At 42.4% G+C, this 17,500-nt stretch overlaps 2 protein-coding genes across 2 annotated transcripts in view; one reads left to right on the top strand and one right to left on the bottom strand.

Moving 5' to 3' along the window:
- Positions 1 to 2,960: 2,960 nt before the first annotated feature.
- On the bottom strand, positions 2,961 to 8,032 carry abhd5a (abhydrolase domain containing 5, lysophosphatidic acid acyltransferase a; the record flags this gene model as incomplete). The annotated part of the gene is made up of 7 exons (XM_030783254.1): positions 2,961 to 3,142; positions 4,342 to 4,528; positions 4,802 to 4,913; positions 5,504 to 5,658; positions 6,381 to 6,753; positions 7,396 to 7,481; positions 7,941 to 8,032. Coding segments are annotated over 7 exons (1,095 nt in total), but the record flags the coding sequence as incomplete, so codon positions are not given.
- Positions 8,033 to 9,117: 1,085 nt separating this feature from the next.
- The window catches only part of ano10a (anoctamin 10a), a 27,905-nt gene continuing 19,522 nt past the window's right edge, over positions 9,118 to 17,500 (top strand). Inside the window, exons 1-11 of the mRNA XM_030781879.1 lie at positions 9,118 to 9,162; positions 10,526 to 10,658; positions 11,631 to 11,828; positions 12,306 to 12,440; positions 13,154 to 13,273; positions 13,814 to 14,147; positions 14,693 to 14,928; positions 15,233 to 15,288; positions 15,874 to 15,948; positions 16,162 to 16,344; positions 16,960 to 17,151. Of these exons, the coding sequence (XP_030637739.1) occupies positions 10,538 to 10,658; positions 11,631 to 11,828; positions 12,306 to 12,440; positions 13,154 to 13,273; positions 13,814 to 14,147; positions 14,693 to 14,928; positions 15,233 to 15,288; positions 15,874 to 15,948; positions 16,162 to 16,344; positions 16,960 to 17,151 (1,650 nt within the window). The 5' untranslated portion in view covers positions 9,118 to 9,162; positions 10,526 to 10,537. The remainder of the gene's footprint in view (positions 9,163 to 10,525; positions 10,659 to 11,630; positions 11,829 to 12,305; positions 12,441 to 13,153; positions 13,274 to 13,813; positions 14,148 to 14,692; positions 14,929 to 15,232; positions 15,289 to 15,873; positions 15,949 to 16,161; positions 16,345 to 16,959; positions 17,152 to 17,500) is intronic.

The raw sequence follows: 17,500 nt of genomic DNA, 5'->3' as shown, positions 1-17,500 counted from the left end.
TTATAGTGTTCAAAAGAGAAACACGACAACCTTCCCGTCACAGTTTGTTTCAGATTCAAAAGACTTTATAGACCATACCATCCATCCATCCGTTCATCTATGCCGATTCCGGTTATCCTCTCCCGAGAGACTGTTATAACAATGCATCTGCCTCCCTGAAATTCGTCACAGATTGCTTTCAGATAACATATAGCTCACATAAAAGACCTGCTTTAGGTATCTTACATATACCTTATCACAACTGTGTCTGTTTAACCATGACACTAAAAAAAACAAAACAAAAAAACACACACACACACACATAAAAAATAAACATATTTTTAGCGTCCCTTAAAGTTAACATTTAAAAATGATTCGTTCAGCACATTCGTTCAGAAATGTCCTCCTGTCTGCTGATAATATGTTGCGAAAGAATGACTACATCACTCCCCTATCTCGCCCTCACCGCTCTCCGCAGTCTATACGGACGAGAACATTCCCCCCTTTGAACAGCCGGCAGAGCTGAGGGGAGGAAGTCATTAGAGTGGAGTGCTTCCTGTAGGATGGGCTTTAAGATGTATATGATGTGATTATTGGGGATATAATGGTGGCTTAAGTCTGACCTTGGCAGAAAACCCAGAGTCTGTATTGAGACCCTCATTCAGCATTCAATAGGTGACTGCGCCCTCTTGTGGACAACAGTGGAAATGGTGGAAATCCCAGATCATCGCCCTTATCAAAACCCTTAAAATACATGTGTCAAGATTAAAAACGTTGGATGTTCTAAGATTACTAGCCTCCAGTTATGTGTTTTGATTAAAACTAGTCCTTCTTTAACCAGAGTAGAGAAGTTCAAATGGACCGGTATGAGTCTGACTCTCATCATTGCGACATTACTAAGTTTCTCATCATTGCGACACTACTAAGTCGAACAATATATTTAAAAGAAAAAAAAGAAAAAGAAAAAAGAAAATAGATTGAAAAGAGAACTGGCTAAGAACGCAACATCACTCCACTGAAGGTGATTGGATGAAAGGAGTCATGTGACATGACTCATCCACAAGCTCTTCCTCAAACTCAGTTTCAGGGAGATTCAGACCCTGACAGCAGTGGCACATAACCTTTGACCCTCACGTTACACACACTCATGTAAAGGTACAAACAAACTGCACCAAAATCACGCTTTGGTGTTTTCAGAAACAGACTGATAAAGGAACAGATACAAACACGCACACACACACACACACACACACACACACACACACACACACACACATATATATATATATATATATATATATATATATATATAAGAATAAACCAACCAGTCAAGCATTTAATCTCTTTATATGTTTATTTCTCAAAGTGTTCACAAAGTTTTATAAATGAACAGATAAACAGCAATGTGATTTTTTTTAACAACTCAAAAAACACTGATTTTTCTCTGTTAGTCTAACACACACACACACTGAAGCCCAGTGCTCAAAGAGCTTATATAGGACATAACCTTCTAATCAAAAACAGTCTTGAGAAACAAACCCTGCGAAATGAATGAGCTGACAAAGCCAAGCAACCTCTGTTCTCTCATTAAATACAATGTCCAGTTCCTCCTGTTCTCTCACTGAATACAACGTCCAGTTCCTCCTGTTCTCTCACTGAATACAACGTCCAGTTCTTCCTGTTCTCTCACTGAATACAACGTCCAGTTCCTCCATGAGAAAGAACGTGTTCCTGAGTCACTGAGTGCTGCGTCTATACTCTGTTCAATACCCGACGTGACCTGCGGCTCACAGGTCTACTGCACATCTGAACTCAAATGATGGGACCATTAAAGCTCCCCAGAATAACTGTATGTGAACTGTTGCTTTGCACAGCGGGTGAACACTGCGTATTCCCTGTGTTTCTCTACTCCTTCATCCAACAGAGAAGACCAACACCGGGAGAGGCTGTTTCACAGTCTTAACTAGCTACCTACAGCAGCCAGAGGTAGAAATGGACATACACTCATTAAAAAAAAAAAAATAAATAACAAAACAAAAATCTAGATCTGGAACTTTCTACCACTGATACTGAGTTCGGTTGTCAGTCAATATCAGTCAGTTCTGCCCTTCTTTTTTTTTAATACTCAACCAGTCGAAGTTGTTTTTTTGGTCTATTTCAAAGAAAACAAAAGAAAACAAAACACGAATTCCACTTGGCACAGAAAAATGACAGGTTTTAACAGGAACTCTGTGTTTACGTTGGCATGATTAACTATTAAATAGTCAAGGACACTTTAGTGTCAGGTCAGGTTTTAAAACGAACACTATGACTCCTCTGGGCCATGTAATCAGTTCTATTTTATGACTAATGACGTTAATAATAATATTCATTAGCATTTCACCATGCCTTAAAGACATTAACACAAACATTATAAATATCTTTGATATTGAAACATCAGGCAATATATATATATTAACTTACACTAATAATAACATGGTCCAGTATATGTTTTGGTAAAATAACTGATCTTTCAGAAAAAAAATAGACAGAAAAAAATTGTTAAATATAGTAATCATCTCAATGTACTGTCGAATTGTGCAACCATATCAATTACGAGTGGGTCTCCCTTTCTTATCATGAAAGAGAAACTGTGGAAACTTCCAGAAGTTATCAGTTGTGTGCAGTGCTCTAAGCAGAAGGAGACGATACTGCAGAAACTGAAGGCACATTAAATCAATACTCAGTTTTCAGAGCAAACTGGAGGGATCAGGGTTTCACACGCACACACACACACACACACACACACACACACACGCACGCACGCACACACACACACACACACACACACACACACATAGACATACACACACACGGAAACACGCGCGCGCACACACACACACACACATATAGACACACACACACACACACACATATAGACACATATATAGACATACACACACATGGAAACGCGCGCGCACACACACACACACACACACACACACACACACGTGCGCAGGATTCACACTGATTATCCGATTTATCCGACACCCATGGATGTTGCAGAAGGCAGTTAACCCCACCTCCTCCCTTTTCACTCCACCGTTTCACAGACCTGCAGAACCTTCTGGTTAAAGTCTTCTGGCTGGTCAGCGTAAACGTAGTGTCCTGCTCCTCGGATGGCCTGGGAGAAAAGGAAGATTCCGACAGTGGGGAAAACAAACAAACAAACAAACAAACAAACAAACGAGAGAGTGTTACATACAGGAAAATCAAGGCGTGTAGGCCACTTCTGAGAAGAAAACTGTGAACTGGGAGTTGTGTTAAAAAGCCTGTGTTTTACTTTAATGGCTATGACTGATTACGTCACAGAATGTTAAAGAGGTCTGTGTCAAGTGACACAAGGTTCTAGGAACGCTGAAGAATGCTTCGATACAGCTGTTAAAAGGGGAAGTCTGCCTCTCGTCTCATCGCAGAACGATCTTGCCTTTTGTCAGATTCTCACTTATGCTTTTTCTATTAAACACTGGGATTTGTAGTTTCTTAACTTTTCATCAAATAACAATAAAAAGAAAAAAAAGAAAAAGGAACTCATTTTCAGCGGTGACCTAAAACACACTGAAAATGACATCGATTTACTGTGTTATTAACAGTGGCAGATGTGTTGACAGAGAATCTCAAAATACACAAATTTTTCAAAGACAAATAGCTAAAAAAAAAAAAAAAAAAAAAATCCAATAGCCTATTTATTTTCCAAGCACACTGTGTGCCATCCAGCTGGTGCCAATCTCATTCATTCTCACTGGTGGCAAGATGAAACAAAACCTTTTACTATTGGTCAAAAGTTACTTATTAAATTTCAAAAGTCAAACACCAGTAAAATCAGAGCATTATCATGTGAATTCCTCCGATTTTAAACGAGTCAGAGACTTGTGGTTAGCACTGTTGCCTCACAGGGCCGTCCCGGGTCCTTTCTGTGTGGAGTTTGCATGTTCTCCCCGTGTTTGTCTGGGTTTGATCCCACCATCATTTTAAAGACTCACCTCCTCTGAGAGCACCTCCTCTCCTAACACCTCTAACACCCTAACACGCCTAACTTGCACCTCCTGTGTTCTTCTGGGCCTAATCTCCTGCTCTTTGTCTTGAGAGAAAACTCACACTTATTACTTGCACTTTGCCCCATTGAACAGATATAGTACTTAGTGCTTACTCATAGGTCTCTCACTACACTGTAGCTTGAATTGTTTCCCAACATGTAAGTGGCCTTGGACGAAAGGGTCTGCTACATAAATGTAATGTAAACTACCAGTAAACTGCCAAGTATCCTCAAACTGCAGTAGACTCAGGGTGGATAGGGTTGGGTGAGTTGGATGGTGAGCATACCGTGATCTCTACGTGGGAGTCCTGCCTCATCTCTCTGATGGCGTTGCCTGATTGGCCATCGATGCTGGAGCGAGAGCCGTAAATCACGGCGATAGGGATGTCACGGTGAAGCAGACCGATACGCTGGAGCATGGGTCTCTTTGCCCAGCCGTACGGGATCGTCATGTTCTTAAAGGCCGTTTCACCGCTACACACAGACACACAACAGAAAAGGCTTCGATTTGTTTATGAGAATAATTACCTGCAATTTGATACCCTTCAGTCAATTATGATAGAATTAACAGACACATGATGACATTACGTAAAACACATTTAAATTGAGAGAGAGAGGAATGAGAGACTGATAGAGAAGATAAGAGAAGAGGAGAAAAGAGATAAGAGAAGAGAAAAGAAAGAGAGGGAAAGAGAGAGAGAGAGTGAGACGGAGACAGAGAGAGACAGAGAGAAGAAAGGCATGCACCTTGGACTTTGAACATTGAGATGATAAATGTAGTCTGAAACAGTGTTGTCAGGGAAAATGGTGGAGAATTTTTTCTTAAAGTCTGGCCGGAGAGTCTGGACTAGAGTAGGACCTAGAAAGCAAGAATAAAACACAAAAGCCCTTTTATAGTCATGCTCCATAAGAGTTAAAGGCAAACATCATTAGAGAAGAAGATGGAAACGCCATTATTAGACATACATTCATAAAACATTAGGGGCAGCTACGCACAATTAGCAGCCGAATGGAGACCTGCTGCAGCTAGAGTAATCCATCAAGCCATTAGAAGAGTTACTGTAAAATCCACAGTCAAACCCTAAAACACTTATCAGAGACCACATAATAAGGCTATTTATGAGTTCTATCCACAGCCATTCTCATTAGTGAATAGAGAAAGGGAGAGAGAGAGAGAGAGAAAAAGAGAAATAGAGAGAGAGAGAGAGAGAGAGAGAGAGAGAGACAGAGAGAGAGAGAGAGAAAGTGAGACAGAGAGAGAGAGAGAGAGGGAAGACAGGAAGAGAAAGAGAGAGAGAGAGAGAGAGAGAGAGAGGGAAGGCAGGAGGAGAAAAGACAGGGAAAGAGAGAGAGAGAGGGAGAGAAGGGTGAGAGAGAGAGAGAGAGAGAAAGAGAAAGAGAAGTAGTACTTGGTGGTGAATGGCCCAGTGCGGAGGGTGTCAGACTCACCCAGTGGTCCGGCCAGTCTGAGGCCTGCCAGAGGATTAAAGGGGCTCAGTATGGCCCCCAGAGCTTTGATCCAAACTGGTATTGGCCGATCCTGATCTCCCGGGTCGGGTCGCTCGGGGAAGCCCCACGGCTCCACCAGAATCAGATGTTTCACTCTGCAAAACACGTCCAATCAGGTTAGAGATATATATATATATATATATATATACACATATATATAAAACCTCATTGAGCACAGCACATAACAACAACAGTGACAAAAACAACAACAACAACAACAAAAAGAAACAAAAAAACTCATAGAAACATGGCATGGTACCAAAAATGGTCTGTCATACCCTACGTAAATGACATCTGGCCCTAAAAAATATGCCCCTCCCCCAACAGAACTATGACATCATCAGACCCTGCTTAGCATTGCCTCATAAGTAGGACAGGACAATCACTTGGAATACAATGGAGGGCAAACGCTCTCCCTCTCTGACCTTGCGAATGCACATCTCCATTCAAAGACATTCATCACATGGCTAAGGGTGGGCCCTTTTTGGAGGTATGTACATATAAAAATATATAGTACAGATGGTAAAACAGAGAGAATTCAAATGAAAATCCCGCCACAAGATTATAATCTGCACCCTGTCCTCTGTCTTTTTAAGATTTTGGGCATGTCGCAGCAAACATAGACTGGACATACCTTCATAAAAGTCACAGACTAAACACTCCACTAAACACTCCACTAAACACTCCACTAAACACGGTCCATCGTCACATCGGTGCATTAGAGTATTAACATCCCAACGGTTTTGCATCACAAACCCTAACATTTAAACATATTTCATCCAGTGTGCTTGATTCCCCTCTGCAGTGCAGCACAGACCTGGACGGGTACTTGAGGGAGTAGGCAGCGGCCAGATAACCGCCCAGATTGTGACCCAACAGGATCATGGCTTCCAGGCCCAGTCTGGCTCTCCACTGTTCAATGGACTCCACAAACTGCAGTTCTACCTCCCGGGCGTCCGAGCTGAAATGGGGTCGGCTGCTCTGGCCGAAACCCAGCAGATCCAAGGCGTAAACGGGCCTCTGCTGGGACAAAGGTTCCAGATTCAGAACCCAAAGTCCGACGCCGCCTCCAAAGCCGTGCAAAAGAACCAGGGGAGTTCTTCCCTCCGCGCTCCCCCGGAAAATCAGCGTCCACAGGGCGTTGTCGTCCGCTATGGGAACAAATTCCTTGGAGAAGTTGCTTTTGATGGCTGAGAGGAGATGAAACAGAGGAGAAACATTGTGTGGCATTTGTTTTATTTGAAACATGGTTGAAGGGTTGAAAACCAAAAGAAAACTTGTAGGTTGGGTATAATCTGGCTGTTGGAACTGTGCTGGTGGCTTCTGACTCAACAGCCACTCTACAGCCAGCCAATGAGCCCATCTTTCTTTCTTTGTTTTAAAATTTTATTTTATTACCAAGTACCGAATTAGTGAACCATCATCTCCATACATGAACCATCATGCCATAAAGTCACATTATGGGCTTGTAAATGTTACTGAGGGCATATATAAAGTTATACGAAGACATATAACTTTATAGACTATCGTAAGCTATCATTATTTGCATGAGTCATTCAAACTAAGGCTTGAGACTCTGAGGTCTGAATTGAAGAGAGAGTAGAACATTCTAGCTCAGACTTGAGACCTCATGTTTTGACTTGAAGAGAGGACAGAACATTCTGTCTAAAGCCCGAGACTATGAGTAAATAGCAATAGACCAGAGCGTTTTACTGAAGAGCTTAAGACCAAATGAAAGACAGAGAGACAGAGAGAGAGGGGGGGAGAGAGAGAGAGAGAGAGAGAGAGAGAGAGGAAGTGGAGAAAGACAAGGAAGGGCAGTCAGTACTGACGTTGCAACATCCTCTCCTCAGCATCCTTCAGCTGGTACAGAGAAGACGGGCACCAAGAAGGCAGCCAACTACTGATCCACCAAGACCTGCAGAATCATGGCGCATTGGTGTTCGTATTAATTTCACAACTAACACATATACTTCCTCCCTAGAAGTTTCAACCCAAAAATGTTTGAAGAACCCCTCCCAAGACAACTCTCCTCGTGGAGAAAAATCGACAATATTACACAACACTCCACAAGCTATTTTCTTCACCAGAGGAGAGAAAGAAAAAAAAAACAGATCACACATTGACAGTGGCTGATAAACCTTATAAACCATACCACCTTAAAAAGTAACCGACATCTACACTGACTCTCGCAGTGAAATAGACAGTCAAGAAATCAACGTCATAAGTTCCTATTCTTTCCAGAGACACAAAAGGCAAAGCTTTTAACCATTAGAGGTTGCATGAAGCAAACCAATGCTGAGAGGAAGGACATGTCTCAATTGTTAGTCAGGGTGTTTTTCTATCCTACGGCGGATGAAGGACATTTATATTTTACCTTATCGTTTTGTCCAGGAAACTCAACAAACAGTAGAACAGACTATGAGCATCGAGAAACATCAGTAAACGGTGAGCCACTCTGAAGCCAAAAAATGCGAGAAGGTTTTTTTTAGTGGTTATTTACAAGTAAAAGGAAAACAAATGTTAGTTAGCTACATTCCCATTTAATTGTGCAATATGAATGACTTTTTAGTCTCTTGGTGAAGTGGGCAAAATTTTTCTAGCACAAACGCAAACGATCATAGTTTCCTCTGCCAAAAATGAAACCACAAACAGATGGTCAAAAAAGTTCAAAGCATGTCGGAAAACAACTATATGTATATCGAACAAAAACAAACAAACAAACAACAACAAAAACAACAACAAAACAACAACAAAAACAACAACGACTTAAATTCAGTAATCACATTTATGAGAAATTATGCTGTTTGCAATAGTATATAAACTTATTCTGAGTTGGAAGTCGGTGTCATATTAACTTTAGATTAAGTCAGTGATTTCATTAAATGAATTTAATGAGACGTAGACTAATGTCATGTAATTAGTAGGTAGGATGACAGTAGCGTTACATTTACATACTCATGAGCTTGTTTACAAAATTAACTTAACCTCACCCTCTCTGGGCTGTCACCGCTTGCTCGGCCATTTTTTTGTCTGACGCACGGCGCGTAGTGTGACGTCGCCACGCAAGTTTGCGTTTGGAACAGCCGGAACAGCACAAAATCAAACAAGATTGCAATGCTGAATATGTTGTAGTATGTGGTTTCAGTATTTCTATCTGTACCGCGCTCATAAATGTAGTGCATGATGCAGTGATTTTCCTTCTGTAATGTAACAAATGATACGAATAAAACACACTATAAATAAGGTACAAAAATACCCGGAGTATGCATAATTACAGCTGCCCAAGTGTCAAAGTCGTTTTGATTGTCTATGAATGTGCTGTGGCAACAGACTGAAGAAACTCGCGGATGGGTGGGTGTGAAAGAAGTTGCACACAGTGTGCGGAGTCTCCTGCGCTTGCCTACTTCTCGACTCGATGACGTGGTGGCAGCAAAGTCTCGCCACAACTTTGTGCCTGCCCGAGGAAGATCTCTATTCATTCTGTACACTTAGTCCTTAAGTCTTTAATAAGAAATCAGCATCAATGTTAAATTAAGGTGTCGAAGAAAAGTTAGCCACGCGATTTATGCAGAATCGCTGAGTAACCGGACAACTCTGTGAGTAGAGTATGCTACAGCTGTCTTATCCTTCGAGCTCTTAGGCCTTCTTGCTCCTTTTTCTATTTCTATGCTCCTGTTTATTATTTGATTTTCATATAAAGAGGGAATCTGATACTTGGGTATGTGCCGTTTTAACAGAAATACGATGTCCTTTCGTTCAGTGTTTATTTTCCATGTCAAATATGCACGTGTAGCTCCGCCCTACCTGTCATATTACTGCAGCTGAGGCTTTTAAGGCGTTTCGTTTACCATGCGAAACAAAACTGCTTAAATTATTAACGTAAACGCTTCTTGGAGAGTCTTCAGAGTATCTGGAGCACGATCATATTTAAGACTTTGTTCGGGAATTTGTGAAAACAAGCTCTATTCTACCTGTTCCGCAGAATAGGAGGTTGTAATTAGCTAGCTGATGTACGTTTGACGGAGGGTTGGGTCCGTCGATAAAGCTGGGTATGACACACCTACTGATAATATGCAACACATCAGGTTCAGTCTCAGGTAGGACTCTTCACGCACGGGGATTTGTGCAATATTTACTTTAATAACTGATTTGTGACACTGAATGGCTCGCTTTAGAAGTACATTTATTCTTGCCCTGAAATAACACAGTAGTATTCCACGACACAAGCTTTATCACTCGGGCAGATAAGTTGAGCTAGACCTCATGACCGTCCTGTCGAAAAGTTCCCTGATTCCCTGTCCCACTGATTCAGGAATGACCGGTATTGAAAAAGCCTTGAGATAGTTGAGCCATCGTTAGGTAGGGCAAAGGTGAACAGGGCTGGGTTACTGTGAAGAGAGGATTAAGGAACCATCTGCTTTTAACTCTTCACCAGTTTATTCACATAGCTAAATAAACAATAATACAACTTTGGTCATTCTTCACTGTGCACTGACGTATTCAGTGCTTTCTTAAAACACACGGAAGACCTAATAAACTTCTCATGTAATATTTCAGTTTAGAAAAGCAAGTTCTTTTCCCCTTCCTGAGCTGTTTCGGATTGCGTTCTGATACGGAGATGGCATAAATGTATACAGATAATCAAATCAAGCTTTGTATGGACATTGGTCCACCACAGAGCACCATAGTCAATTTGCATTACTTCTGAAAAATAAGCGGTTGCCAAGTGATCATTTGCATACTCCGGTTATTACAGCGATGAATTCAAATGAGCCGTGTATGTGTGCATCAGAACAGGACTTTTAGGAAACATCGGCAGTTTGGGCAGGGTTTGATGCTCCTAACTGTCTTTTCTCCTTTCTTCTGTGTCTTGTGGGGACCGATATGTTTAATTTATGAGTTTTTGTTCCTCTCGTCCCTGTCCGTTTTCCGTTGCGCGTGGATTGGGGGAAAACGCAGAGCGGTTTGGCCATGACTGACAGTGACGTCTCTTCATTTGCCCCTCTGGTGGTTCTGGAACTGGCCGACAACACTAAGGAGGAGGCCATCACTTGGTTGCTAAGCAGGATAAGAGACAAACAGCAAAACGGAGGTGAGACCTTTGGTTTTGTTACTCCAGGGCAGAGACGTTGACGGCTCATGTGGAGCAGAGCAGAGCCTTTTAATTTATTGTATTTGTTTATTTTACTTTTTATCAAGTTTTTTTTTTTTTTTTTGGGGGGGTGGGGGAGGGGGTGGGGATGCATTGCCGCATCCTCCGTTGCGTGCATAACAATGTCTCTCAGTCACCGTAACATTGTGAAGATTTAAATTCAAGGTTTTACACCAGATTAAGCACATTTTATTGAGATTCTCTCATAGGAAACGTCTCTCTCTCCATCCCATTAATTTACAAACACAATACAAAGCCATAACTCAGTCACAGCTTCAGTATAAATGTTTCTGTTGCTGGTTCATGTACCAGTTTTCCCTCCCCGACAGGAAGTGGAAAGGAAGCATAGAAGTTTTGATGCCGCGGCGACATGGTGTCACTTTAGTGTGCAAGTTTTGTTGAGATTTGAGTCTTTTCACAGGCGCTCGCTGCTTTACTGTGTTTACCTCCTTTTTTCTCTTGCCAAACCTAAAATGCTTATCATGTGCCTTGAAGCATGTGAAAGAAACCCTGTTTGTGTCTCTGCACTCACAAACTAATTGGCAGACATCTGACCAAACACTTGTAGGAATCAAGTCAAGACATTTACAGCCCACAAAGGAGTCACATGAGGACCTATACCTAAACTTCTGCTCCAAAGCTGGTGAAGCAGATGTGTCCTCAGACCTTTGTGGAAGACCTATGGCGTGTTATGGTTTAATGCCAAACGTTAGTTCTCAGCAAAGATGAATCTGTTAATAGATAAGGTTAATAAGGCTTCACTTTTTGAAAAAGGACCTGCATCTGGTCCTCAACCGATGCATTTGTGCCGTTTCCTCTTTACGTGTCTGAACTGAAGCCACATGGTCTGGATTGGCTCGGTAGCCGTTTGGTTGAGGTTGTTTGTTGTGTGGTCTGTGACTCATGGTGAAGGTGCTGAGTTGCTGGTGGAGCAGCTGCTGGTTGGAGTACAGGATGGAAAGAAGTGTAACCCCAACGTCTTCATCGTGGGCTCTACGTGGCAAAGGCTTCTAAACGGAGCCGAAGATGTCGGCCTCTTCAAAGAGTTTAATGATGGCTCGATGCGCGGGTTCACCTACGCCAACAGGGAAAACTTCAAAGACTTCAAAGGTAAACAGAATAGTAAGGAGGTTTAGCTGGAGTTCCAGCCATGAGTCTGTAGCCAATCAAACTGCGTGAATTCTCTCTCCACCAAGACACACTTCACTGTGCACAGGCCCTGAGTGGTATTTGTGGTCTGGGTCACGCCCTCGGTCGTTTAACAGAAATTTCACCTCAGGTTGAACGACAGCGCTCAGTTTAAGAATGCACAAAAAACATCTCCATCTCATTCCTAGATGAGCAAAAAAAAAAAAAATCATTACAGTAAAACAAAAAAAATCTTTAAATGCGTAGACTGAGATGTAAAGCAGGCGTGAACTAAGCGTTGAGTCCATTTAAAAAAAAAAAACATCTTATGTAGTGAACTTGTGTTCTCCAAAAGGATTTTTATCATCAAGGACAGTGTGTTATTGCGTTGTGAATGTATTATCATCATGCTGTCGGGGAGTCTCGGAGTGTGTAAACGTGCTGCTTGGTCTCACACAGGTGACGGTGATGGGTTTCTCAGTATGGCTGAATGTCAGTACATCATTAAGCACGAGCTGGACACGCTGAGAGCGAAAGACGAGGCCCACGTGCCCGGGTACCCCAACGCGAAACTCTACCCTGGGAAGTCTGTCAGTGAGTTCACCCCAAAAATTCACACGTTTTTAAACTCAGAGCTCAGCCTGTAACGTGAACTGTGAATTTCCTTTCCTCCATGGATTAAACCAAGAACACTGTGTCTTGTATTTACAGTGCTTAATGTGTGTGGCATTTGCTGAAAGATCAAAGGATATCTACTATACTTTGGGGCCACAGGTGACTGTGAATCCTGTCAGAGATACCTGTAGACTATCAGTAATGCATACCTGTTACGTTTTTAGTTTTTTTTAACCTGAGTTGAATCGCCTGCCAGGTGAAAAGGACACATCTGTTTGTATTTGCACCAAACCCTAAGCATTATGGTGTTTGTATGATGACTGTAGATTGTGTTTCCTCCCTGAGGGAGGTTTTTCAGTGGCACGTCACCTGTGGGAATTGAAAAAGTTCAGCCCATATTTACATTCCCCTTTCTGGCTGCTATTGGCTATTAGCAGCAGACTCCAGCCACCTGAACACCTTTGAACCAGGCCTGTAATGTCATCTTTCTGTGACTGATAGGGTTTATTTTTCCTCTAAAAAGAATGCTAATTTCTTGAACCGTTTTTTTGTCCCCCAAATGTGATAGCTTCATGCCTGTATTTAATAAAACTTTTTTTTTTTTTTAGACCTTTGTATTGTAGACAATACAGCACAATTAATGTATTTGGTTCATTCCGGTCAACATTTGACTTCAAAACTGTGTTCTTCAGTTCGTAGATTGCAATCCAAGAGGATCCTAGAGCAGGTTTTTCCCCTGCACGACAAAGAGGAACTGAAAAAGCTGTCCTTCTCGTGGTACAAAAAAGTCAAGCTGTCATTTCAACCACTCGGTGAGTCGCCCAATACAGATGCCTTCACCACCGTCATTTCCCTGGTCGCTGGCCATGCAATACATGGTGTCATGTGACAGTTATAATTAGTGTTCCAGTTACGCTCAGCCTGTCATAGAAATGACCACAGTTTGGCAGGCCTTGTCCTGCCCTCTTTGATTGACAGGCTCATAGATAATGGCTGTGTTAGCTTAAACCTTGTACTCCTTGCCTCTCGGCTTTTATCAGGGTTCGAAGATAACCATGAAGAATGGCATTGTGTTATAGTTATTTATGACTATTTAAGGACTAAGTAACTCCCATACACATGTGTGCGCACATACACACACACACATATATGTATCTATATATTTATATCTATATCTATATACACACACACACACACACGCACGCACACACACTGAGAATTTTCCCAAAACAGTTTGCCCTCTTTAAATAGGTACACATCTAACCCCACAATTTAAACGACAGCCTGATTTGAGTAATCATCCAGGAATAAAGCACCGTTTCCAATTCTACCCTCTCTTCTCTGCGGTACAGATGATGTCAGACGCTACTTTGGCGAGGGGCTGGCTCTCTACTTTGGTTTTTTGGAATACTTCACGTTCGCCTTGGTGCCTATGGCTGTCATTGGCCTGCCTTACTACCTGTTTGACTGGGAGGACTATGACAAGTATGTGCTGTTTGCCATCTTTAACCTGATCTGGTCCACGGTCTTCCTGGAGGTGTGGAAGCGCAGCAGTGCCCAGATGGCCTACAGCTGGGGCACGCTCAGTCGGAAGAAGGCGTTTGAGGAACCCAGACCGAGTTTCCACGGCGAGCTGGGGTTAAACCCAGTCACGGGCCGCGAGGAACCTATATACCCCAATACGAGGTATTGGATGGTTACACAGATGTACCTAGTTTATGACTGAATCCCGGCCAATGAAAAGGTAGTTTAGAATATTTTTATTAAGGGTTAGGGCACAGTCATGTTAATTGTTATGTTTGTGTTGATTGTGGAGTAAAACAGTCAAGGGTTGAACGTAAACAAAAAAGAGGTCAGATAAAGTCGAATGATTTTTCATACAGAGGTGGTGAGAGCTAGCTGAGTGTTTGGGGTCGGGTTTTCCAGACCTGGTCCTGGAGGTCTGGCGTCATGCCGGTTTTCAAATCAACGAAAACCCGGCATGAGTCTGGCGCTACACAGCTGAATTTTAGCATTCCTGCCATAGTGTGTTAGCATAATAAATATATGTTATAGCATATTATGTATATATGAATATACTGTGGGTATAATGAATACATGTAATTGTTCTCAGCTATCAGGTCATAAGAAAAGATGCCAGTTTGAGTTCTTGAATAAATGTCCATGCAGTGATGTTAAGCTTACTTTGCGGTTGTCTAATATGTTTTGTTTGTTTGTCTTTGTGTGAACAGACGGCAGCTGAAAATCTATCTGGTATCTCTTCCGTTCGTTCTGCTGTGTCTCTACCTGTCCCTGTATGTGATGATGATCTACTTTGACATGGAGTTTTGGGCTATTGGTGTGTATGACGAGAGCCCCAACTTCTGGACCAGCATCCTCCTCTTCATTCCCAGCATTATCTACGCTGTTGTCATAGAGATCATGAACCTTCTGTACCGTTACGCCGCCGAGTTCCTCACGCACTGGGGTAGGTCTGGCTAACAACGCACAATGCTAACAGGAGAACTCACGGCTAGCTTTTGCTATGCAGGCATTCATACAGTCATGGTCCTCCTTCCCGACAATTTGCAGCTCTGAAAATTTTCTTTCTCTCTCTCTGTCTCTCTCTGTCTCTCTCTCTTTCTGTCTCTCTCTCTCTCTCTGTCTCTCTGTCTCTCTCTCTGTCTCTCTTTCTTTCTCTCTCTCTGTCTCTCTCTCTCTCTCTCTCTCTCTCTCTGTCTCTCTCTCTCTCTGTCTCTGTCTTTTTTTCCCCCGGTCTTTGTTTTGTCTAGAAAATCACAGGCTTGAATCGACCTATCAGAATCATCTGGTGCTTAAAGTGTTGGTGGTGAGTGAAAATGAACTACGACTGCCATTTTTCGTCACATTACAGACGCCTTCATCAGCTGGGATTACCCCGCAGTTTTAAGGACTGTTGTCAACAATGCTTATTGTAATATAGAGCGCTAGTTATTTCTTAATGTGATCACAGGGCGTCACTGTCTTTAGATTCCTCAGATACAGTTCACTGAGTTTCCCCTCAGTTTGACACTCTGACAAACAGATCTGGGTCAAGTGAGTATTTGAAGTGTTTGATGGACTTGTCCCGGTCCCTGTCCCAAAACTCCTCAGTCGTCCTTCAATTTGAACTTAAATAAGAAAATAAATGACAGTTTTGCTGAAGACTCTGAGGCTTTTTCGTCTGGTGTTGCTTGAACACATTCACTCCTGTTAGAATTACAGTAACTGGAGTTGAAAAGGGGGTAGGATTAAGGAGTCTTGGAGGGGTGTTGGGTCAGGCAAAAACAATCCAAATGCTTCAAATAAGTCCTTGACCCGCGTTTGGACCTCATTACCGAATGCTAATTATGTTTTCCGCGGTGCGGAGGTACCGCGTAATCTCTTGTTTGTCATTTTTCTCTTTCTTTTGCAGTTCAATTTCTTCAACTGCTTTGCCTCGTTGTTCTATATCGCCTTCATCATGCAAGACATGGCGCTCCTGAGACAGGTAAGCCCGCGTTAACACCACTGCAGCACCACACGCGAGCAGGAGACTGTCAGCCATGTCTCACTGTGGTTTGCAGTAAGTTTATAACAGATGGTGCAAACTGTATTCAATCATTAAAGTTTGATCTCTCTCTCTTGATCCCTCTCACCACAGCAGTGATTGGCTCCCGTGACCTCATCCTCTAAAAAAGAGGTTTTCCTTCCTGTTTTTCAGAGTCTCGCCACTTTGCTCATCACCTCTCAGATACTGAACCAGGTCATGGAGGCCTTCCTCCCATACTGGCTCCAGAGGAGACACAATAAAAAGGTTCATAAGAGGATGAGGAAGATGATGGGTGATAAAGAGCTGCCTCTGCTGGAGCAGGTTCAGCTGGAGACCGACATGAACACGTACCTCGTGAGTCCAGAGCATTCCCGAACGGAGGCACGAGACATCGTGACTGCTTCAGAATGCTCTCAAAAAGTTATCACGTTGAGTTATCACATTCAGATTACAAGTAAATGACTGCCATATTTTTTTAAGAGTTATGACTGTTTTCAGATTACGAGGAGTAAAAATGGCCCAAATAAGAAGTCATAAATTCAAATAAAGCATAAATTGGGATCTGAAGTATTCGACTGGGCCCTGTACCAACAGCCTTACATGGCTCCATTAACTCCTGCTCTTTTTCCATTAGAGTTCCTAAAACTGTGTCGTAGCAACGGGAAATAAATATCACACGAATGCTTTATAGAGACTTTTCCTCATCCAGACAGTGAGGATTAGAGGTCAAGAGATCAAGGCCACAAGGAAAGGGTTCACTCTAGAGTATTGGAACAGGGCCCAGTCACTCACTCACGCACACACACACACACAGAATGTGTGTATGTGTGTGTAAATATGTATACAAATATATTACATGTGTTCTGGTGTCTACTTTTCCCAGTCTTACTTAGAGTATGAAGAGACAAAAAGACAGAAGATCCCGTGTGATGTTTGTTATGTCTCCGCTGATTTCTGTGTCATTCTCAGGGTACATTCGATGACTACCTGGAGCAGTTCCTGTTGTTTGGCTACGTTAGCCTGTTCTCCTGTGTGTACCCTTTGGCTGCCTTGCTGGTTGTCCTTAACAACATCACCGAAGTCTACTCTGACGCCTTTAAGATGTGCCACGTGTTTAAGAGGCCCTTCACTGAACCCGCCTCAGACATAGGAGTTTGGCAGGTAGGTCAGGGGTCAGCTACTGCCTTCAATGTTGGGTTTATGATTTATGCCTTAAAGAATTCCCTGTAAACTTAACTACAGGTGTTGAGGTAGGAATTGGTTAGGAGACCTAATGCAGTTGTAACTATTTAACAATATTTTAATTATAGACACTGAATTAGGCTGTAGTGAAGCGATGGGAAGCAGGGTAGAAACAAGAGGGTTGTAGGGTCGAATCCCAGCATGACGAGGGATGTAGCGTCTTGACTTTCTCCAGAGCTGTGAGCCCTGTGACGCAGAAAATAAGAATTGCGATTTGCTGTTGGATAAGAATGTCAGCTAAATGAATAAATGGAATGTAACACAAATG

Source organism: Chanos chanos, chromosome 8 (genome assembly GCF_902362185.1).
Source record: "Chanos chanos chromosome 8, fChaCha1.1, whole genome shotgun sequence".
NCBI classification, from domain to species: domain Eukaryota; kingdom Metazoa; phylum Chordata; class Actinopteri; order Gonorynchiformes; family Chanidae; genus Chanos; species Chanos chanos.
Note: the sequence above shows the minus strand (reverse complement) of the source record. Positions and strands in the feature narration are given on the sequence as shown.